General features: G+C 43.9%; 2 protein-coding genes across 2 annotated transcripts; one reads left to right on the forward strand and one right to left on the reverse strand.

Annotated features, from left to right (window-relative positions):
* Positions 1 to 756: 756 nt before the first annotated feature.
* On the reverse strand, positions 757 to 12687 carry LOC123991085 (very-long-chain (3R)-3-hydroxyacyl-CoA dehydratase 1-like). Its single transcript, XM_046292274.1, has 7 exons — positions 12457 to 12687; positions 8514 to 8631; positions 8303 to 8321; positions 7626 to 7714; positions 7197 to 7318; positions 2063 to 2241; positions 757 to 1678 (listed from the first exon to the last, which is right to left on the reverse strand). Exons 1-7 carry the CDS (start codon positions 12573 to 12575, stop codon positions 1596 to 1598), a joined length of 729 nt encoding a protein of 242 aa, XP_046148230.1. The 5' UTR covers positions 12576 to 12687; the 3' UTR covers positions 757 to 1595.
* A 4227-nt stretch (positions 12688 to 16914) lies between these two features.
* LOC123991719 (transmembrane protein 236-like) lies at positions 16915 to 23882 on the forward strand. Its single transcript, XM_046293368.1, has 4 exons — positions 16915 to 17598; positions 18030 to 18102; positions 21520 to 21643; positions 22156 to 23882. Exons 1-4 carry the CDS (start codon positions 17189 to 17191, stop codon positions 22902 to 22904), a joined length of 1356 nt encoding a protein of 451 aa, XP_046149324.1. The 5' UTR covers positions 16915 to 17188; the 3' UTR covers positions 22905 to 23882.
* The last annotated feature ends 613 nt before the right edge of the window (positions 23883 to 24495 follow it).

Below are 24495 nucleotides of genomic sequence, written 5' to 3' on the forward strand. Positions count from 1 at the left end.
CGGATCCATGATACTGTCTCTTCAAACGTACATTTGTGACTGGACAAACAATAAGAGTCCAGTGATTTTTGACATTGCATTTTATTGTTTCTTTCTTTCTTGTCTAGCCCTGATTCATTGCATGATGTTGATTCATTCAGCACACATTCAGGGCTAGGTATCGCAGTGCATACAATTAGATGACCCCAATCCCAATCTATCCTTCAGCTGCACAGAAGATTGAAACGATCTGACACAGTAGCACCTTTTAGCAGAGGGAATCTAACGCTAACTACCAGTCCATTACCGACAAGGACAATGGATCCCGAACACAGATTTTTAACATAAAGAACAAAACAGTGACTAACTGAAGACTGAGTGCTCAGATATAAATGTATTATCTCATATCTTCTGTGCATGTCTCCTATGTTGGCTTGAACTTTCAAAAGAGAGCGCTTTTCTGCAAAGATTCAACCTTGTTTTAAGATGTACACTTGTAAATACATTTGACTGAGCTCTTGGTAAACATGAAAACAACATGGAGAGAACATTAGAGCTGAGCAAAGCAACAACAAAAAGATTTGTTTCGTCTAAGCTACACCTAAAGCACTAATAACATTCAATACAAGTGTTTTACTGTTAAAAACCATAGAATTGCCAACCATGTGATATGTGAATAAATTAAGTAATTCTTCAAATGATCCAATCTGTGCATAAAATAACCTAACGGTGGCCTTTCACATTTCATTGTTTACAAATAAAGTACAACACACATACTCTGAGGAAGCAGCATATTTATTGTCGAGGTATAATACGTCTATGCAGAACTTTTTTCTTTTTTTTGAGCTTCTGTCTAGTTATTGTTGCAACATGCTATTTATGTATAAAATCACTGTGGTGGAAAACGTTTAAAAATGCTTAAAAAAATGTATTTCCAATTTAAAAGAAAAAAACCCCAGCTCAGGAGCCTCATCCCTCCTTTCATACATATCACCCGTCCCTGGTTCCCTCGAACTCCCTGTGTGTTGCACTGATGGTGGGTGCAGTATGTATCTGCTGTGTGGTTGACCCAATGCACAGCAAGCGCCTTCCAATATTGTACTGTTGCAGTTGAGAGCAGGTAATCAGTGCAGTATGCTATCAGGTTGCAGAGGTTTAGGACAGCATGATGTGGCCATGCATGATGTGGCCATGCATGATGTGGATAGTGGATTCAGTGCTCTCTCTCTCTGGGGATCTAGCTATCCGCATTGGGACAGTGTTCCAGTTTTGCGATGATGATGATGATTATTCAAGCTATAGATTGTACTTATTCCTTTTTCCACATTAATGACTATTCCGCTGACTACTCCTGTTCTGAAATTATTCTTCTGGTTGACTGATGTCTGTTGTGGATGATTCTGATGAAGGTTATTCCTGTTGGGTAATGTTTTATCTTGTATTTAATCCAGTTGGGTTATTGCGGTGAATGACAAAATCCTGTTTCCGCGATTATTACTTGGTTAATCTCGTTATGTCGGTAGTGGTATGACTCTCCCGGTCGCTTGCGTTGCAGTGTGGAGAACTTTGGCTCGCTGTTCCAAAACGAACGCCAGGTGCTGGACTGTGAGGCGACTCTACTCATCCTTCTCCACTATGATCTCCCCAAGAAGCACCTTTCTCCTCTGACGGAGCATGTGGAAAAAGAGCTGTGGGAACACTAGGAGAGAGACAGAGATTTTACCCACCGATCTAAACAGTTATCCAGTCCAGATCAATATTTTAACAAAACGCCTTCAAAGGGTGAAAGGCACTTAAACCATCAAACACTGGGTCCTACTAATTATCCAAACCATCCCCAAAGTACCCCAAAACAGCCACCACAAACAACCCAAATTAACAACAGCCACCACAAACGTAACCCAAAACCCAAATGAAACAGCTTTCACAAACTACCCGAAAACCCCAAATTAACAACAGCCATCACAATCTACTGAACTCCTGAACAATTCTGCTGGTCAAAACAAGAGACAATCAACACCCATGAGTAACTAACGCCCACCTATGGGCTGAACATACAAACACGCTGTACGCAGCTGCTTACATGGGATGTAGGAGAGCATGACGATGATGAGGAAGTAGTAGTAGTCGAAGGAGATGTTGTACTTGTTGGGGAGCCTCATGGACAACATTCCGGTTTTGCGAACGAATGGCAGAGCAGCGTAAATAGTCAGGAGTTCTCCGGCCACTCCGAGAGGGTACATGATGATAAACATATTGTATCTGACAGGGAGAGAGGATAGTCATCAGTAACACAAACACACAGAGGCATGCACACGCGCACACACACACTTCAGCTTAAGGGCCGTGCAGTAAAGAACGACAAAAAAACTAAACTTCACACTACGTTGGAATGCATACCCTGCAAAATGAAGGGGAACAATGTATGCCATCTTGATAGTGTCTTGTAGCATTTGCCAATGAATTAGGCCACTAAATGGCTGATTACCATAGTGACGGCTGACATGTTTTTAGTATATATTCTTGTTCTGAGAAATGAAGGCTATTCCGTGCGAGAAATTGCCAAGAAACTGAAGATCTCATACAACACTGTGTACTACTTCCTTCACAGAACAGTGCAAACTGGCCCTAACCAGAATTGAAAGAAGAGTGGGGAGGCCCCGGTGCACATCTGTTCAAGAGGACAAGTACATTAGAGTGTCTAGTTTGAGAAACGGACGCCTCACAAGTCCTCAACTGGCAGCTTCATTAAATAGTACCCGCAAAACACACGTCTCAACGTCAACAGTGAAGAGGCGACTCCGGGATGCTGGCCTTTTAAGCAGAGTTGCAAAGAAAAAGCCATATCTCAGATTGGCCAATAAGATGGGCAAAATAACACAGACACTGGACAGAGGAACTCTGCCTAGAAGGCCAGCATCCCAGAGTCGCCTCTTCACTGTTGACGTTGAGACTGGTGTTTCGCAGGTACTATTTAATGAAGCTAGTTGAGGACTTGAGGCATCTGTTTCTCAAACTAGACACTCTAATGTACTTGTCCTCTTGTTCAGTTGTGCACCGGGGCCTCCCACTATCTATTCTGGTTAGAGACCGTTTGCGCTGTTCTGTGAAGGGAGTAGTACACAGCGTTGTACGAGATCATCAGTTTCCTGGCAATTTCTCGCATGGAATAGCCTTCATTTCTCAGAACAAGAATATACAGACAAGTTTCAGAAGGAAATTATTTGTTTCTGGCCATTTTGAGTGTGTAATCGAACCCGAAAATGCTGATGCTCGAGATATTCAAGTAGTTTGAAGAAGGGCAGTTTTATTGCTTCTTTAAATCAGGACAACAGTTTTAAGCTGTGCTAACATAATTGCAAAAGGTTTTTCTAATGATCAATTAGCCTTTTTAAAATTATAAACTTGGATTAGCTAATACAACGTGCCATTGGAACACATGGTTGCTGATTATGGTCCTCTGTACACCTATGTAGATATTCCATAAAAAGTCTGCCATTTCCAGCTACAATAGTCATTTACAACATTAACCATGTCTACTTTGTATTTTTGATACATTATGTTATTTTAATGGAAAGAAAACAAGGACATTTCGAAGTGACCCCAAACTTTTGAAAGGTAGTGTATAACAAATCAAATCAAGCTTTATTTATACAGCACATTTCAGACATGGAATGCAACGCAATGTGCTTTACAGGAAAAAAAAACAAAACAAAAAAAAACAATGAAAATAAAAACTGAAAATGTACTCCACAACAAACATACGATTAAAAAAAACAAAAGAATGAAAAAACTGATCTACTAAAAAGCACCCTGAGGAAAAGCAAAGCTAAAAAGATGTGTTTTAACATCTCTTCTAAACATGCCCACATTTTCACCCCCCCCCCTCAGGTTCTCTGGCAGGCTACTCTCCATGCCTCTTGGTCCTAGGCTTTAGGGGTAGTTAAAAGGCCAGTAACCAGAGGAACTGAGGGACCTACTGAGTACATAACTTAAAAGCATCTGACATGTATTGGGGTGCACAATCGTGGATTGATTTAAAAACCAATAGAATAATCTTAAAACGAATTCAAAAACTCAAAGGCAGCTAGTGAAGAGACCTTAAACCCGGTGTAATGTGTGCTCTCTGTCTGGTCTTGGTCAGTACCTGTGCTGCAGCATTCTGTATGTTTTGCAGTTGACATATGGCTTTCTTGGGTAGACCAGATAGGAGAACATTACAGAAGTCAAACCTTGTAATAACAGCATGGATAAGTCTCTCTGTTTCAGCCTGAGAGAGAAACGCCCCCACCGTGGCAATGTTCCTCAGGTGATTTAAAAAAAAAACTATTTTGGTCACATTCCTAATGTGTGATTCGGAAGTTGAGTTAAGAATCTAAAATAACACTTAGGTTTTTTTTACCTGGTGTTTTATCTTTATTGCCTGTGAACTAAAATGTGTGGCTAGATTCACTCTCTGTGCTTTGGCTGCAACAATAAGTACCTTGGTCTTGTCTTTATTTAGCCAGAGGAAGTTGTGAGCCATCCAAGTAATTAAATACTAATACAGTTTAATAATTTATCCAAGGAGCTAAAATCCTCCGATGACATAGAGATGTAAAGTTGTGTATCGTCTGCATAGCAGCTACTGTGCTTTCTGATAATGCTGCCAAGGGGTAATACACATAAGTTGATCAGTACCAGACCCAAAATTGAAACTTGTGTAACGCCACATGTGATATGCATTTTCTCTGAGTTATATTCACCAAGGGTGACAAAAAACAACAACTCTCGACCGGTCAAATAGATCCTAAACCAATTTAGAACTGTACCGGAGAGGCCAACCCAACTCTCCAGTCTGTCCAGAAGGAAATCATGGTCAACAGTGTTGACTGCAGCACTTAAATCTAAGAGTACAAGGAGAGAGAGCTGTTTGGCATCTGTGTTGGCTCTAAGATCATTTATCACTCTAAGGCTGTCTCTGTGCTGGGCATTAAAACCAGATTGGAATTTTTCAAAAATACAGTTGGGACTTAAAAAAGGATTTAGCTGTTTGAACACCAACAGGTCTGAATGCCCCCAAATGATCAGCTTAATTAACATGAAGTGTTTTAACATTACTGGATCTCTGCACATCATTATTCAAAATGTACAGGGGGCCGTTTCCCGGACAAAGGTTATGCCTAGCCCTGGACTAAAAAGCACTTTCAATGGAGATTCTCCATTGAGCTTGGTTTTCAGTCCAGAACTAGGCTTAATCAGTGTCCATTGTTAATCAGGGTTAATAAACAACCCAGAAAGGAAGGATTAATATACCGATAATTACACTACTGTATTCCATTTCAAAAGTTAACAAAAATGTATGGGGGATTAAAACGAGTCGGTTATGAAAGGAGAGGGATCTATATATGTGGTGATGTTGGTGCGTAAGAATCCCTCATTTACTCAAGAACGTGGCGGCGGCTCGGGGGAGCATTTGGGCGGATGTGAGTGAAATGTTGGCCGAGCATTCCATTCCCGAAACAGATGGTCTTAAAAACAGGAGCAGCTGAACATGAGCCCCTCTTCCCTCCCACTGCGGGGACCTGGCTGTGCCCCTCCCCTCCCTGCTTAAAGGAACCCTTGAGATCTCTCAGAGGGGGACCGGGAATGGGGGTAGACGAGGGTGGAGGAGAACAGGGGTAACACTGACCAATCAAGACCAGTGAAGCAAACCCGCAAAACCCAAGAGATTTGTCGTTCATGTAAACAAACATATTGAATGTACAGTACTGTGGTTACAGGAACAAGATTCTCACTCACTGTCACCCAAACTCATAGCCACCGCACAGCCCTGCAAAAAAAAAAAAATGGGGTCGGTCGCTAATCTGATTTATAGACGTTCAGATTTTGAACGGAAAGCAGCAAGCTCTTAGCCATAGGATCCCAGGACTCTAGGTCGGTCAGATTGCTCCCCAAGTGTGTAGTAGGCATTCTTCACCAGTGCTCACATTTCATCTGAGGGCCTTCATATGAGAGCCAGGCAGTTACACTTCACGAGTGTTCTTGATAGTCCCACGTTATGTCACCGGTCTGCTGACAGCGGTGGTAAATAGAGTGTTTGTGTATAATGATGAGCGTTGTGTCTGATATACACATAAGAAATAGGTCTTTTTACTACAGTACTGCTTAGCTGTTGGACTGGGGGGGGGGGGTAACACCGACACCTAACCCCCTGTCACCATCAGCTAATGCCATGTGTTACAGTAGTTGTGTATGTCTGAGACTGAATTGCAGAGCTGGGTTCAAATACCATTTGAAAGTGTTCAAATGCTTGTGGCGTTTGCTTAAGCTTGCTTCACGTGCCAGATAGGTGGGGTTTGCAGCTTTGGGACTATTCCATCGGAAGTCAGGGAAGCTTAATCAAGCACAGATAAAGTATTTGAAATGATTTAAAATAGTATTTGAACCCAGGTCTGGTGCAGTGTATGAAAGGCTCAAAAATCAGTGGTGCTATGGCCCACACAAGCTGTGAGTCTGCATCAAAGAGGTGTGAAGGAATGTTGAAAGTATGAGAGAAAAGATGACACCATCCTTACGTCATCCACATCTGGAAAGACAATAACAGCTTGACTCAGAGCTGAATATGAGGAGAAACCTTATTATCTCAGAGTATGAATGCTGATCTAGGATCACGTTCTTAAATCATTGTTATTCTTATTCATCAATCCTACTCTGAGATGCTTCGTACATATGGCCCGAGAATAAATCCCAATCCCTGCACTGATGGTGCCACCACCTTTTCTCCAGACTCTGATCCGTATGCTTATCAATGCCTGATCGCCTAGCATGTAATCCATTGGTTACCCACAACTGTCCTAGCCCATAAATCAAAGTGATAATGCCAGAGTACTAAGTGTTAGCAGTTAGGTCAGCCAACATCCATATTTAACGGGCTAATCAATAAACACAACACACTCATTCTGATCACATGCTGCCTGGCTATGAGCCAAGAGATACCTTATGCATGGCTATAGGCTAACACTGGGAAGCATGCTAATACTATAGGCTAATACTGGGAAACACCAATCAAACCAAACCGACATGCACAGAACTGTAACAGCGACGCAAACCCTAGCTCTTGTCCATGGCGTTTACGTGCAGCTTTCTGATGCTGAAAAGGCTCTGCATCAGCAAGCCGCATGTAAACACACAGAACCAGAGCTACCCAAACCCGGCCCTCCCATCCCCATCTCCACCTGGCCCATTTGATGAAGTATGGCAGGTGGTTGAGCAGATTGAATGTATAGAATGAATATCTGGTAATCTCTGTCAACGTCCAAACGACCAGGAAGAGGATTACACTTTCTTCGTTCTGGATCTTCCAAAAAGTCAACATGGATAGGAACAAAACAAAGGCAGAGAAGATAGTTAACAGTTAATGGGGTCCATGTTGTAGAGTAGGATATTACTATAGTTGCGCTCCGGGGAGAAGTTTCCCCTACGTAGAGATCTAGGATCAGCTTCCCGTCCCCCAATCCTAAACTTAACCATTGGTGGGGAAAATGCTAAACTGATCCAAGATCAGTGTCTAGGGGCAACTTAACCTCACCCACTCCAAGGCATCTTAATGTAGATGGTAACCAGGGTTACAAAACTCCTCTTTGGTGATAAATCATGATAGTCACCTGTTTGATGCTGTTGGTGATGAACCACACCATGAAGATTCGTGAACACACTTGAACCCCGGTCACAATTACAGAGGTCCTCACGATTCCTACAGGGTCAGAACCGGGGAAATAAACATTGCTGTCAGAGCTAGGAGATATTCACATGATATGTTTGATTGTTTCTTTGTACTTTTACCCATTTTTCTCCCCAATTTCGTGATATCCTATTAGTGGTTACATTAGTGGTCTTGTCCCATCGCTGCAACTCCCCTATGGACTCGGGAGAGGCGAAGGTCGAGAGCCATGTGTCCTCCGAAACACAACTCTGCCAAGCCGCACTGCTTCTTGACACATTATTCGCTTAACCCGGAAGCCAGCGGCACCAATGTGTCAGAGGAAACACCGTCCATATGGCGACTGAGGTCAGCTTGCAGGCGCCCGGTCCGCCACAAGGAGTCGCTAGAGCATGATGGGACAAGAAAATCCCAGCCGGCCAAACCCTCCCCTAACCCGGACGACGCTGGGCCAATTGTGCGTCGCCTCATGGGTGTCCCAGTCACGGCCGGCTTTGACACAGCCTGGGATCGAACCCGAGTCTGTGGTGACGCCTCAAGCACTGTGATGCAGTGCCTTAGACCGCTGCGCCACTTGGGAGTCCGTCACATTACATGGTTGTTAATCAAGACAATACGTACCGATTGCACAGTGCCCCACCTGAAAGAAGATAACAAATCAGAGTCAGTAAATCGCCTCTCCTCACTTCTTCTCCGCATCAAAGTATTTAAAGCACACAGAGGGTTCTTACCAGTAATTTCAACATTTGCCTATTTTCCACAACTGTCTTCGTTGAATACTTTGTTTGAATACGGCTGTATAGAGAACTATGCCAATATCCCAGAAACTCACCTCAACTAACGCAACTGTCTGGAAGAACTTGAGTGTCCTTGCTATACTTTTGTACAGACCCTTATGTGTGGCCTTCTGGAGGTAAAAGCGCATCATTGCCATAGCCAAAACCAGCCACCTGGAAAAGAAGATCAAATATTTATAACATCTGAATAACTGTATTTTACATTAGAGTGTGCACGAGAAGTACATAGATTACCGAATAGATACCACTTTGGAGTTACAGTATAAAATTACACAGTTCAATCACTGTCTCCATAGCATGTTTTCACATGCTCAAATTTGTAGTTTCACGTTATCACGTTAACGTCACATAAGATCACGTGATCACATACTGCCACATCAAATTCATGTTTATTTTTTTCTGTAAGGCTTTTACAGTACTATCGTAAGCAAAAGCAGAATGGACACCAACTAAACTTGTATGCCTCCTCATCAGCCACGATAGTGCACTACTTTTGACCAGGGCCCTAGTCAAAAGTAGTGTACTGTGTAGGGAAAAGGGTGCTATTTGGGACACACAGACAGTGTCAGTTGGTGAAACAGGGAGCACCAAGTCCTTTCTACAGAGGAGAAAATTGTCTCTAGCCTGGTACTGCACACACTAATCTGGCTATACATCAGTCACTACAGCACAGCTATATGCCAGGCAGAATGTAAACACAGAACTCTGGGTAATGCTTGCCAGCTTGTCTCTGAACTAGCAGCAACCCTGCTACTGCAAAAACTACATTCAGGAGGAACTAAAGATGAATTTGTTTAAATCAAGCAAATCCCTGAACCATCATGTGCAGACACCATGTGTAGAGCACTATACTAACACAATACAATCTTTATTGGTCCATTACACACAGGATACAACAAAAAAACATGTACGTTTTTGCTATCACAGTAATATGCCTAATTGGGCCTTGTGACCTTAATATGTTTGAATTAAAATCAATACTACATGTTTTACTATTTAATTGCAGATCCATTTTGAGGACCATTTAAAGCTAATTCTCTGTGGCTTTAGTCAAAGGTAAAGATCAGGTTAAAACAACAGAAAGGTGTGCGAGTTCTTGTACAGAACTTACACAGAAGATCGGGGGCCGTATGGGTCAAGAGTCTCAGAGTAGGAGTGCTGATCTAGGATCAGGTCCTCCCTGTCCATGTAATCTTATTCAATGTGATCTAAAAAGGCAAAACTGAACCTAAATCGGCACTCCTTTACTGAGAAGCTTGATAAACACCGCCCCTGGTATTCACCATTTGCTTTTTAAACTACGCCTGACCTGGGGGAAATGGTCTGTGTTGTCTTTACATTTACACGTCTAGTAGGTCAGCAGTGTTACGGATCTCTGTGAAGGTGTGTCTGTGAAGGTGTCTTTGTGGGCGTTGGCATTCAGTGGTTTCCCTTTTTCTCTAAAACGTGTAACTTAAAAAAAAAAAAACGTTTGTCATAGGATCACAAATACGTACAGTATTAGTAATGAGGCAGGCCAAAGTTGCATAGTTTCCTCAACCATATTCCATTAAATTGAGATAACTAGTATTTTACTGTCACATTTTAAAATCCCTATTAGATCACACTTGGTCCCTTGATTCAGTATTCATGGCTAAATGGGCTCATAGCAGGATTAGGCCCTGGACATTACACCGACATCATATAAGTGACCACGAGATACAGTGCCAGTCATAAGTTTGGACACACCTACTCATTCTAGGGTTTTTCTTTATTTTTTCTACATTTTAGAATAATAGTGAAGACATCAAAACATCAAATCACACACCCTGGAATCATGTAGGGACCAAAACAAATCAAAATATATTTTATATTTGAGATTCTTCAAAGTAGACACCCTTTGTCTTGATGACAGCTTTGCACACTCTTGGCAATCTCTCAACCATCTTCACGAGGTAGACACCTGGAATGCATTTCAATGAACAGGTGTGCCTTGTTAAAAGTTCATTTCTGGAATGTATTTTCTTAATGCGTTTGAGCCAATCAGTTGTGTTGTGACAAGGTAGGGGTGGTATAGAGAAGATAGCCCTATTTGGTAAAAGACCAAGTCCATATTATGGCAAAAACATCTTAAATAAGCAAAATTAAACAACAGTCCATCAATAAGGAACATTTCTAGAACTTTGAAAGTTTCTTCAATTGTAGACGCAAAAGGAAGACAGGAAAGGAAGACCCAGAGATACCTCTGCTGCAGAGGAAAAGTTCATTAGAGTTAACTGCACCTCAGATTGCAGCCCAAATAAATGCTTCACAAATAAATGCTTCACAGAGTTCCAAGTAACACACACATCTCAACATCAACTGTTCAGAGGAGACTGTGTGAATCAGGCCTTCATGGTCAAATTGCTGCAAAGAAACCACTACTAAAAGACACCAATAAGAAGAAGAGACTTTCTTGGGCCAAGAAACACGAGCAACGGACATTAGACCGGTGGAAATCTGTCCTTTGGTCTAACGAGTCCAAATTTTTGATTTTTCGTTTTGACTGACATTTCTTTGTGAGCCGCACAGTAGGTGAACAGATGATCTCCTCGTGTACTTCACACCGTGAAGCATGGAGGAGAAGGTGTGATGGTGTGGTGATGCTTTGCTGGTGACACTGTTGTGATTTATTTAAAATTCAAGGCACACTTCACCAGCATGGCTACCACAGCATTCTGCAGCAATACGCCATCCCATCTGGTTTGCGCTTAGTGGGACTATCATTTGTTTTTCAACAGGACAATGACCCAAAACACACCTCCAGGCTGTGTAAGGGCTATTTGACCAAGGAGAGTGATAGAGTGCTGCATCAGATGACCTGGCCTTCAGAATCCCTCGACCTCAACCCAATTGAGATGGTTTGGGATGAGTCAAGGAAAAGCAGCCAACAAGTGCTCAGCATTTGTGGGAACTCCTTCAATACTTGGAAGAGCATTCCTCATGAAGCTGGTTGAGAGAAGCTGGTTGAGTCAATATTTGAACAGCTCTTTGGATGTTTGAATCAAAAGTCTGGTATCTGTTTCCTCAGTATGAGTGTGATCAGGTACAAGGGCTTATAACCAACCACCTCTTGGTCATTGGGAACAAAAGTCTAGACAACTGAACCTAGTTCACACCTTCATGTAATTCCAAAATAACCATTATGTGTAGAACAGACAATAAACTACATTGAGTGGTAGTGGAGATCACTGAGTGGAAGTGGATCCAAGATATCCTTAAAATGCGCATTGTATGCATATCTCCAAAAAGGCGCACTCCTCGTTAAAGTGGCTCAGACCAATGCAAATTAATGTAAGAGACTATCAACAGATTAATAAATTATTGAAAATTTAGCAAACAATAAAGTAAGTTCGTTTAGTGAGTTCACTAAGAACACTTGAGTAAAAATAATTGCGTAGTCGCGCCAGCGCGGTTTGAAGCGCATACAATTGCAGTTGTAAAAATATGCCAATTGCGCATTTCATTCTCCGAGATCGGAGCTCCAGTGTCAGCGTCCCGGCTATACTTATCACTGCGACTGTGGAGGTAAGGCTGGGTAATGACGCTGACATCGTGTAATCGACCGTATTTGGACAGGTTGAACCCGCGCCCGGGGCCGCACTTCCACCGCCGTTATTTAAAAATGTTTTAAAAGACAGACAATTCTCAAATAATCTATGTGACTTCTTGGACCCCATTCAGATCAGGTCCCTTACTTTTATTTTGCTGACTGCAACTGAATGGGACACTTGCAGTGTCGGAGACACCACGGACCTATAAACAGCAACACACGCTTGCTCACAGCAACACACGCTTGCTCACAGCAACACACGCTTGCTCACAGCAACACACGCTTGCTCACAGCAACACACGCTTGCTCACAGCAACACACGCTTGCTCACAGCGCTCTGGTGCATAGCGAAGTGTTCAGGGAGTGGCTACTTTATAAACAGCTATAGGGTAGAATAATCCACATACCCGGCCGTCATGGCGATGTTGTAAAATGTAAGCCATGCGACAGCGATTGCACTTTTCGTTCTCTTCTTGTTGTTGTTATCCTTCTCCTCAACCGAGCCGTCCTCCTCCATGGACGCCATGGTACCGGGGACAGAGTGGGGAAAGTCAGAAACGTTGCACGAGCGCAGCTGACAGCTGGGATTGGGAGCAGCAGGGTCATCCGTCAATGTACCCACGGCAGCCCTCTCGCGGGACTATTCCTGCAACAAGTGCGTGGTGGCAAGTCCCTAAGAAAAGTCCCGCCGTTAACCTGCCTTCATTAGAACAATTTAATGTAACTGTAACTGTTCATAAAATGTTGACTATAATAATTTCACTTGGATATTAGGGTATATAATAGTTATAAAAGTAGTTTTGTACCCTGAAGAACAATGGTGGTCTACATTGATAGGCATACATATGATGTGATCCTAATCCTGTATGCCTTTTAATATTAGGGTGCTCTAAACTATAAATACCCACCATTTGAAGAGGTCCATCTTATTTTAACTGTGCATAAATACAAAATAGATAGCCAACTTGGGCATTCAACATCTTTAAGGCCTCAACTTCACTAACCAGTTCTTGTCTTGGGCAGGAAATCAGTACTGGCGCCTAAAATGTTCTACTGCTTGAGCTCCTGTTCCTCTTATAGAATATTAGCTCAAACATATTGTGGAGCTCCTGCACCTAAATATAAACAGTACCGGCACCCAACATGAGTACCGACACCTATTCCAGTCCAAGTCGCTAACCCAAATTGTCTCCACTTGATGTTTAATTGTATTTCAGAGCTCTTACCAATTCCTTTGATCTCTTTCAGATTTACAGTAGGGTACTGCCCTCTGCCTGTAGGGGCTGGAAGGAGTTGCATTCAAAACCGCAAAGCTTTGACTATCCTGTTTTGAAAAGTGTTTGGACTGGGTTAAAGGGGGGGGGGGGGTGTTGTCCAGGGACAGTGTTGCCCGCGGTTAAAAGGGGCAGGATTGGACTGGGTTAAAATAACAATGTAGTTTTGGGTTAGTGGGACAGTGTTGGACTTTCTTAAAGGGGCAGTGTTGTAAGGTTAGTTAGTGGGGTTGGTAGTTAGCAGGGCAGTGGTGGGCTAGACTAGGTGGGCAGCGTTGTAAGGTTAGTTAGGGGGGTTGGTAGTTAGCGGGGCAGTGGTGGGCTAGACTAGGTGGGCAGCGTTGGCGTGGGTTGGGGTGGCAGTGTTGTGTTGGGCTGGGTAAGGGGGCAGTGTTGGGCTGGGTAAGGGGACAGTGTTGGGCTGGGTAAGGGGGCAGTGTTGGGCTGGGTAAGGGGACAGTGTTGGGCTGGGTAAGGGGCAGTGTTGTGTTGGGCTGGGTAAGGGGGCAGTGTTGGACTGGGTAAGGGGCAGTGTTGTGTTAGGCTGGGTAAGGCGGCAGTGTTGTGTTAGGCTGGGTAAGGGGGCAGTGTTGGGCTGGGTAAGGGGCAGTGTTGTGTTGGGCTGGGTAAGGGGGCAGTGTTGGACTGGGTAAGGGGCAGTGTTGTGTTGGGCTGGGTAAGGGGGCAGTGTTGGGCTGGGTAAGGGGGCAGTGTTGGGCTGGGTAAGGGGCAGTGTTGTGTTGGGCTGGGTAAGGGGGCAGTGTTGGGCTGGGTAAGGGGCAGTGTTGTGTTGGGCTGGGTAAGGGGGCAGTGTTGGGCTGGGTAAGGGGGCAGTGTTGGGCTGGGTAAGGGGGCAGTGTTGGGCTGGGTAAGGGGCAGTGTTGTGTTGGGCTGGGTAAGGGGGCAGTGTTGTGCTGGGTAAGGGGCAGTGTTGTGTTGGGCTGGGTAAGGGGGCAGTGTTGGGCTGGGTAAGGGGGCAGTGTTGGGCTGGGTAAGGGGACAGTGTTTGGCTGGGTAAGGGGACAGTGCTGGGCTGGGTAAGGGGGCAGTGTTGGGCTGGGTAGGGGGGCAGTGTTTGGACTAGAGCCCTGCACTCAGTATTGGAGGCACAGCTTGAGAAAGTGCATCACTCTAGGATCTAAAATTAGCTCCTCTCGTAGTACCCAGCATAAATGTGTGTAAACTAAAGACACCACCAAATATAGTGCAGGCCTCCTAATCCGGATCCAGTTACAAGTGTTCAAATGGCTGTGTCTCAGGGTCGGACTCAACAATGACTACCTGAGAGAGGGTTACGGTGTGTGTCTGTGTGTGTGTCTGCGTGCGCACACGTGAGTGTGTGTTCATGTCGCGATCCTTTCTATACTACTCCCTGTGTCTGAACAATGTGGAGATCGCGGGCATCATTCACACGTCAATGTTTGAATCACACACATCTCATCCCCTTCTTGGAGTAATCTGTTGCCAAGTGTGTCCTCATGTTCAAAGAATGCATCTGACCTGATGAGGAGGGGAGGCTATCATCAACATCTGAAACTGATAGCCAGCATGCATGCTCAGCAGAATATAACCAGGGGGGTAATTAACGTTTGATTCATACGGTGTATTTGTGTTTTAGCTGTAGTGAATTGGCAGGAGGAACATAGTGACATGCTTATTATTCCGAGCAGTGTGTCTTCACACGGCTAGCGAATACCTCACAGCCAGTAAAGGGTCACTGGAGAGTAACCCGATGCACGTAAATGCAATTGGGACCCGGGCCATAATTGCCAATGTTTGTGTTAAAGTCTGCCCAGTGCATGTCTCATTATAAACTCAGCAAAAGAAGAAACGTCCTCTCACTGTCAACTGCGTTTATTTTCAGCAAACAATACATGTGTATATTTTTGTATGAACATAACAAGATTCAACAACTGAGATATAAACTGAACAAGTTCCGCAGACATGTGACCAACAGAAATGGAATAATGTGTCCCTGAACAAAGGGGGGGTCAAATCAAAAGTAACAGTCAGTATCTGGTGTGGCCACCAGCTGCAGTAAGTACTGCAGTGCATCTCCTCCTCATGGACTACACCAGGTTTGCCAGTTCTTGCTGTGAGATGTTACACCACTCTTCCACCAAGGCACCTGCAAATTCCCGGACATTTCTGAGGGGTATGGCCCTAGCCCTCACCCTCCGATCCAACAGGTCCCAGACGTGCTCAATGGGATTGAGTTCCGGGCTCTTCGCTGGCCATGGCAGAACACTGACATTCCTGTCTTTCAGGAAATCACGCACAGAACGAGCATTATGGCTGGTGGCATTGTCATGCTGGAGGGTCATGTCCAAATCGATCCCTCTCCAGAGTCCAGTCCTCAGTGTAACCATCACCCCTGGTGAGACAAAACTACGACTTGTCAGTGAAGACTTTTTGCCAGTCCCGTCTGGTCCAGCAACTAGGGGTTTGTGCCCATAGGTGATGTTTGCCTTACAACAGGCCTACAAGCCCCCAGTCCAGCCTCTCTCAGCCAATTGTGGACAGTCTGAGCACTGATAGAGGGGTTGTGCGTTCCTCGTGTCACTTCGGCAGTTGTTGTTGCCATCCTGTACCTGTCCCGCAGGTGTGATATTTGAATGTGTACTGATCCTGTGCAGGTGTTACACATGGTCTATCACTGCTAGGACGATCAGCTGTCCGTTCCTGTCTCCCTGTAGCACTGTCTTAGGTGTCTCACAGTACGTTCGGACATCGCAATTTATTGCCCTGGCCACATCTTCAGTCCTCATGCCTCCTTGCAGCATGCCTAAGGCACATTCACGCAGATGAGCAGGGACCCTGGGCATCTTTCTTTTGGTGTTTTTCAGAGTCAGTAGAAAGGCCTCTTTAGTGTGCTAAGTTTTCATAACTGTGACCTTAATCGCATACTGTCTGTAAGCTGTTCGTGTCTTAACGACTGTTCCACGGGTGCATGTTCATTAATTGTTAATGGTTCATTGAACAAGCATGAGAAACCATGTTTAAACCCTTTACAATGGAGATCTGTGAAGTTATTTGGATTTTTACGAATTGTCTTTGAAATACATGGTCCTGAAAAAGGGGCGTTTTCTTTTGTTGCTAAGTTTAGTAGGTTCATTTGCATGGTTAGGTCCAAGACTCCAGATTGTCTGTCAGATTATCGCTCTCATAACTTCTTCTCAGTCAGATAAGAGTTACTCTTTATTATGATTTTATTTGAAATCTAATAATCTGCATTCATTAATAATATAACTCAATTTCTCATCAGTAACACTTCATTGAAGTGTCTTAAAAGTGTATTATCTCTCCTCTCTCTTCTCCCAGGCTTTCTATTCCTCCCTCCTTCCCTTGTTCTTCTCTTCATGTCTCCCCTACACTCATTTCTGTCTGGTCTGGAAGGGGATACATCATCTCTACATCTGCTTTATGGCTTTTGGTTGCAGTCCAACACTGTTGTGCCACACTGCTCGCAGTGTTGCAGAGGACCACTAGATGGGGATGTGTAGTCATGGCAGAATAAACATGCAACTCACAGGACAGCCAAATGATTAAAAGAGTGTGCTCTCTCCACTGCTCCTTTAAATAACATGGGACTGCAAGTGTTTGGCGTGGTCCGTAACGATTCTGCTCCATAGGTATATTTTCTCTAGGTTTCACATCTCTTCCCAGGAGTCACACTCTTTCTGAAATATAGTACCCTTGAAGGGCCAGAGAGAGAGAGAGACAAATTGTTTGCAACAGTCATATATAAAGAGGTTAGCGGGGCAGTCACATCACACCGTCATGACTGCGGCGATAAAGGTACACAATGCCTAGTGCAGTGTAAGCAAACGGCAGAACAGCGAGCGGGAGCTGTGGCGTGTGGAAAATGCTAGTGGACACAGACAATGCAACAGGCTCAGGCCTGACTAGCCCTCAGAGGGACAGGGGTCGCCTCACTGCGGACAACAGCCCCCTCTCTCCCTCCCTCCCTCTGAGGGCTAGCCAGCGCAGGGGCTGCCACAGCATGGCCTCGGGGAGGACGCTGAAGTTCGCCCTGTGCGAGGTGCTGCAGTTTGTAGGCCTGTGCGTGCCGCTCTTCATCGTCATGCAAAGGTTCGCCCTCATCGTGGCGCGGGTCAAGAGCATGGCGCAGCCGCCTGGCGACGCCAGCACCGCCTACTGGCTCATCGTGGCCTCCTCCATCGCCTATGTCACCTCCACAGCCCTGCTGGTCTGGGTGCCCATGAAGTACATGGTGTTCACAAATAAGAAGTTTCTTGTCGGCAGGAAGAAGTGGTGAGTGTCTTTCTGGTCTATCTGGTTTGTTTGTTCTGCGGCCTGGCTCGAAATCTATGCTAGGAGCTGTGTCTGAGCTGTAGCTGTATTTTTTTGTAAGCATTTCACTGTAAGGTCTACTACATCTGTTGCATTTGGTGTATGTGACAAATAAAATGTGATTTGATTTTTAATATAACAGCACAGTGTTTTCTGGTCCTGAGCCTTGCGGTGTAGTAATGGTTGTCTGGTCTGTGTGGCATGAACCTGAGCGGTAGCTGTGCTGTGTCTGACTCGACTGGCCTGCATTTGGTTTGGCAGTAGCTGTGCCACGTCTATCATGCCAACATTGAGCATTTCCAAATGCATTGATATTTTCCTTTTTCATAACCTCTAGCCTATAACTATTGCTCCTTTCTCTCTTTCCTTCTCCCTCTCTGTCTCTCTCTCAGGAGGCCAGTGGCCCTGGTCTATGTGATCCTCTCCACATTACCCTGCTTTGCCTTTCTCATCGCCAGCTCAGAGGTAAACCATGTGACCCTGGTGTCATGCATCATTTGTTTATGCTCGTCTCAGTGTGTCTATGTTTCCGTGACCTTTGACTTAGATTCACCATTGTAGGTGACCTTTGACACTCAACCTGTTGGTTACCTCTGAAATGGAAGTGACACTTACAGAGAGACATTCTAACTCAGAGGTATTCACATCCAGGCCTTCAGGTCTACATTATTGCTTGTTTCCTGGTACCCCTGGTAGTTAATTAATAGATTAATTATGCCTTTGATTAGTTCCAGAGTCCACTTACCTGATGTACCAGTTCAGAATCAGTCTAGATGATTCCATGCATATCGAACCCTACTGAGCACGATGCAGACTATTGTCTACACTCTTAGAATTAAAGGTGCAATATTGTTCCCTGGAGTGTAAGTAGATCAAAATACACATAATGTACCTTCAGAGGTACACATACAGTATGAACTTACAAGGTATTGTACGGTAACTTTTAGGGTACTGCGTGATAAAGAGCATAATGGTACATTTTTGTACCCAATATTTTGAACATACAGTGGGTCCAAAAAGTATTTAGTTAGCCACCAATTGTCAAGTTCTCCCACTTAAAAAGATGAGAGAGGCCTGTAAATTTTCATCATAGGTACACTTCAACTATGACAGACAAAATGAGAAAAACAAATCCAGAAAATCACATTGTAGGATTTTTAATGAATTTATTTGCAAATTATGGTGGAAAATAAGTAATTGGTCAATAACAAAAGTTTCTCAATACTTTGTTATATACCCTTTGTTGGCAATGACAGAGGTCAAACGTTTTCTATCAGGTTTCACAAGATTTTCACACACTGTTGCTGGTATTTCGGCCCATTCCTCCATGCAGATCTCCTCTAGAGCAATGATGTTTTGGGGCTGTTGCTGGCAACACGGACTTTCAACTCCCTCCAAAGATTTTCTATGGGGTTGAGATCTGGAGACTGGCTAGGCCACTCCAGGACCTTGAAATGCTTCTTACGAAGCCACTCCTTCATTGCCCGGGTGGTGTGTTTGGGATCATTGTCATGCTGAAAGACCCAGCCACATTTCATCTTCAATGCCCCAAAGGAGGTTTTCACACAAAATCTCACAATACATGGCCCCATTCATTCTTTCCTTTACACGGATCAGTCGTCCTGGTCCCTTTGCAGAAAAACAGCCCCAAAGCATGATGTTTCCACCCCCATGCTTCACAGTAGGTATGGTGTTCTGTGGATGCAACTCAGCATTCTTTGTCTTCCAAACACGACGAGTTGAGTTTTTACCAAAAAGTTATATTTTGGTTTCATCTAACCATATGACATTCTCCCAATCTTCTTCTGGATCATCCAAATGCTCTCTAGCAAACTTCAGACGGGCCTGGACATGTACTGAGGACAGAGGAGCCTCTCAAAGAAGAAGTTACAGGTCTGTGAGAGCCAGAAATCTTGCTTGTTTGTAGGTGACCAAATACTTATTTTCCACCATAATTTGCAAATAAATTCATAAAAAATCCTACAATGTGATTTTGTGGATTTTTTCCCCCTCATTTTGTCTGTCATAGTTGAAGTGTACTTATGATGAAAATTACAGGCCTCTCATCTTTTTAAGTGAGAGAACTTGCACAATTGGTGGCTGACTAAATACTTTTTTGCCCCACTGTAAATGTACAATCATGGCAGTCTTCCTCTCAGCGTACGGTGAAGGTAAATTTTTGTTTCCCAGGGTACAAATGTATTTTGTGTACCCTTAACTCTTGGATGGTACTGATCTGTACCTTTGCTTACCATAAAAGCAATGTATTGAAGAAAAGTACATATTTGTACCCACCAGGTGGCATGTAAACTATGAGGTTCACACCACTGTATAAAGGGTCAAATTAGTTAAATTTTAATGATGACATTGATCTTGGAACTCACTTGGTGAAGGTCACAGGACTAAAAATGAATGAATCATGTCTCTGTTACTAACAAATACATTAATGGGTGGTAACTTTACTACTCACTCGAAAAGGCAAGGCACACCAGTACATTTTATTGGAGGCATGGCTTAGTGGGGGCGTGGTTTTCAGTTAGTTATTTTTTGGCTACCCGTGAGTGGAAGTGTTGTACCAGTTTAAGTGGTCTATGGTAGAAGTACACTTTTGCTACTTTAAAGGAACAATTGGCTTTGTTACTGTGGTGGTTCCCTATCAAGGCATATTTTTCCTTTTCTGAAAGCATGCTTTTGTATCTATGGACTGTACGTAAGAAATGTATGAACTGGGGTACAATTATGTATCTATAACTAAAGGTACAAAGGGCGTACTACAGGTTACCACCCCAGTGACAAGCATCTGTACCCCTTTAGGGACAAATCTATGAGAAAAAAACCTGAGTGTACCATCATGACACAACTACAAGATAATGACGTTATTTGAAGTGCGGTGTCCTAGCGGTTGTCTTATGAGAGAGGAGGGGGTAAAATTGATGAGTTGAGAGTAGTGATAGTATGTTTGATCCGAGGCATACATCGAAATTGCTAATAAGCAATGTACTTCGAAGCAGTGTGCCGACTCTTGTATTACTTTCTCAGAAGCACGTGATTAATGACGTCTGGAGCATCGTTTCATCGAACAACCATTGGTTTGGTAGAAGACAAAAAGGCTATGCTACGCACAGGCTACACAGGATGTGGGACGTTGTAAATAATAATTTGGCTGCTCTAAATTATTTTTACCAGCAGGTGCCACTAGTGTATACTGTGTTGATCAAAGCCTAGGGTAATGAACCTATTTTTGACGCTATTGGCTGGAAAACCTAGTTGAGAGGAACATGTAGGTTCTCAGAGTAGCAATCTACAGCCCTATGGCCAAGGGGCCACTGATAAGCAGCCGAGTTCCTCTTCCTGTCCCAGCCGCCCTGGTCACATCAGCTGTCCATCTGGCACTTTCCCACTTCCTGTCTGTGAAGAGCCCACCTCCTATGAGCCCACATTCTAGAGGTTCCTGAAGATCCAGGTGTGACCTCAGGTCCTTGGCTTATCTACTCTCTTTCACATAAGAGAAGCCATAAATTAAGCTCAGATGACTCCCAGTCTCTTTGTTCTGTGTCCTGTAGGCAAGTAGTCCTGGGTTAAGCACATACCAGAGCTAAGTGATTAGCCCACTAATCCAGTATCACAAAGGGTATATAGCACTCATAGGGTGCCATGTAGCATTTGGAGAAGGTTTGGAGGGGAAGACCGGCACATGACCATTTCATTAGATCACAATCAGGGCTAGAAATTGTAATGAAAGCTACTTTATTGAGGAATAATTTTCTTACTATGACTGATGTGGTTGTCCCAACTGTACGTTGCTCTGGATAAGAGTCTGCTAAAATGTCAACATCATCTGATTCAAATCACAGATTGGTTTTCATCATTGTTTTCTATCAGGTGCAGATCAATAACAGTATAAGGCAGGACACGTTCGCAGAGCTCCCTGTGTCACTGATGCTCTTCTCCCTCATCTGCATCGATATCCTGGAGAGGATCCGCCACTGTCGACTCACTGGACATGGTGAAAATGCAAAGCTCTGTGTTCTGCACACACGTTTAACTGAACACTAGCTCGCTACTGTAGTCTGAATACTGCCTGATCCTCTGCCAACTCACAACTAATTTCATTAAGACAACAATAGTGTACACTATCGGAGGATATGTTCTATATAGAGATAGAGTATGTATCTCAGAAATTGAACAGGAAATTCTCTGTACAACCCCCCAATTGATTTTTGGTAACACAGTGTTGAATTGGCTAAACCATTACATGATCTCAGGACGGCTGTCACTTTCTTGGAATCCCTTTATTAGAGGAAATAACCAGATCCTGTCATTTTCCACTGATCAGAAATGCTATTGTATTATGGTAAAATATAGTGCCTATAGAGCCCAGAGAGACCGTCGCTGTGTTGTCCTGTGTTCTACACTTTTGGGCTGTGTGGTGTGCATGTTTGTGCCATAATGAGATGTTCTGATCTGCGTCATTCAGTCACGGCTAACATACTCATGTGCTGTTGTCTTTCCGTCCAGCTAATGAATTGGACCGAGATGCTGAGATCCCTTCCAATGTCCTCACACACGTGGAGCACCAACGTGGAACCCCAGTGACACCAGTAAACCCAGCAAACCCTGCGTCACCCGTAACGCCAGCTGTGCCCGGGCAACCTGCACAACCAGGGCAACCTGGTGGTCCAAATGGACAGGACCCGAACGGGGCGGGCTCACGTCCAGAGGCCAATGGGACTTTCCAGGGGATGTCAGGTAACCAGATACCAGGGAGACAGTTTAGCATTTCAGGCCTGAGCTCACGCTCGGCACGCTCGGCACGTTCGGCACGCTCGGCACACTCTGTCAGCACGTCGGTGGACCGTGGAGTCTCACAATATGCGTACACAGGGCCGCTGCACTTCCTGTGTGCCAGCGATGCCCGAGCCGAGGTATTTGTGGACAGCTTTCTGTTCTGGATGGACACAGTGGAGATGGTTAGGGTGGCTGGGCACCCAGCGGTCTACTACTCGGGCTGGGTGTTCCCTATCTACATATTTAGCTACGTGTCGTGCCTGCGTCTGGTTGTCATGCCCCACAGTCCCCTGCTATCATCACTAGGCGTGGCCCTGCAGGATTTGCCCTTCCTGTTTGTGCGTATCGGCCTCATCGCCTTCTTCGGCTTTGTCACGCCCATCCTCTATCTGATGAAGAACCTGCTCGTCTGCCTGGCCTTCATCTACTTCAACTTTATGACCAAGCTGAGGGTCTTCAACACCGAGAGGATGTTCTGATCTGAGTCGCCAGCCAAGGATGAGAAAAAAACTATGGACAATAACCCACTGGGCAAAAACTGGTTTCCACATAATTTCAAACCCCCCCCCCCAAAAATGTGATGACGTTGTCATCAACGTAAGGGAATTTAATTATTTGTTTTTACATTTTTTTTAACCTAAATCCAATGATATTTTTTGTTGATTTCACATTGTATTCACAACTCAACCAAATCAAAACTAGACGTTGAAATTACATCTGTGCCCAGTGGAAATGGAGTTCATAACAGAGACACCAAACCAAAACAACAACTGACTCACGCAGCGATGAGAAGAATTGGAGCGGATTCCTGTGTTCGGCACAGCAAAGAGAGATTGATCCATTTCATAATGATGATTCTGATTAAAGGAGGGACAGGATGACAATTGTGGAGCTTTTTGCAGGCTAAAAGGGAACACTTTGGCAATTTGTTCCCGTAAAGGGGATGGAGGACATTGACTGTCAGAGGACTATGTGTTGTCTTGGTGTTATCTTATTTCCTATTTGTTCAACGTTGTTTTTTTACCCCGCAACTCTCCTTGCCCCCTTGTCCCCCAACCTGAACCATGGCACTTTGAGAATGTAAAGAACCTGTCATGTCACTTACAGATTTGATAACGGATAATATATGATGTTTCTATTCTATTACCATAAAGTGCAGTGAATTGTGTAAGAATATACATACATGTTGTTATACATCCCAGATTTTCTTCCCTTGCTAGGTTATCATATCCACACATTTAAAACAAAGCGTGAGTTTGTACAAATGAAACATATTTTTGGGTGTAAAAATGTATAAAGACAAATAGAAAATCTGAGAGAAAAAAAAGACATATGTTTTATGATATGATTTCACGTGAGCATGAACTGTGTATGACTGCATTTATACGCGTGTGTTACCGGCCTCAGACTGTAGGTGGCCTGTAATAGTAAAAAGAACGGACACACGTTTACGTTTGCAAAGAACGGACACACGTTTTTTTCTTGTACGTTTGCAAAGATCACCTTGTAGAATAATAGTGAACACATCAAAACTATGAAATAACACATATGATATCATATAGAAGAAACAAATTTTTTTATATATATTTTGTCTTCTTCTACAATTGTCTTTTTTCTTGTACGTACACTACCGGTCAAAAGGTTTAGAACACCTTGTAGAATAATAGTGAACACATCAAAACTATGAAATAACACATATGATATCATATAGCAACCAAAAAAAAGTGTTAAACAAATCAAAATATATTTTATATTTGAGATTCTTCAAATAGCCACCTTTGCCTTGATGACAGCTTTAAACACTCTTGGCATTCTCTCAACCAGCTTCACCTGGAATGCTTTTCCAACAGTCTTGAAGGAGTTCCCACATATGCTGTGCACTTTCCTTCACTCTGCGGTCCGACTCCTCACAAACCATCGCAATTTGGTTGATGTCAGGGGGTTGTGGAGGCCTGATCATCTGATGCAGCACTCCATCACTCTTCTTCTTGGTCAAATAGCCCTTACACTGCCTGGAGGTGTGTTGGGCCATTGTCACCAGCAAAGCACAACCCACACCATCACACATCC

This window comes from Oncorhynchus gorbuscha, linkage group LG12, assembly GCF_021184085.1.
Source record: "Oncorhynchus gorbuscha isolate QuinsamMale2020 ecotype Even-year linkage group LG12, OgorEven_v1.0, whole genome shotgun sequence".
Taxonomy (NCBI): Eukaryota; Metazoa; Chordata; class Actinopteri; order Salmoniformes; family Salmonidae; genus Oncorhynchus; species Oncorhynchus gorbuscha.

Bases quoted from the DNA above. Each gene is read 5' to 3' on its own strand.
- LOC123991085 (XM_046292274.1), bottom strand. From the start codon at position 12,575: ATGGCGTCCATGGAGGAGGACGGCTCGGTTGAGGAGAAGGATAACAAC. The intron at 8,632-12,456 runs GTATGTGGATTA...CTTCTTTTCCAG, and splicing joins AACATCGCCATGACGGCCGG to GTGGCTGGTTTTGGCTATGG. The intron at 1,679-2,062 runs GTAAGCAGCTGC...TCTCTCTCCTAG, and splicing joins CATGCTCTCCTACATCCCAT to TGTTCCCACAGCTCTTTTTC.
- LOC123991719 (XM_046293368.1), top strand. From the start codon at position 17,189: ATGCTAGTGGACACAGACAATGCAACAGGCTCAGGCCTGACTAGCCCT. The intron at 18,103-21,519 runs GTAAACCATGTG...GTTTTCTATCAG, and splicing joins TTCTCATCGCCAGCTCAGAG to GTGCAGATCAATAACAGTAT. The intron at 21,644-22,155 runs GTGAAAATGCAA...CTTTCCGTCCAG, and splicing joins CTGTCGACTCACTGGACATG to CTAATGAATTGGACCGAGAT.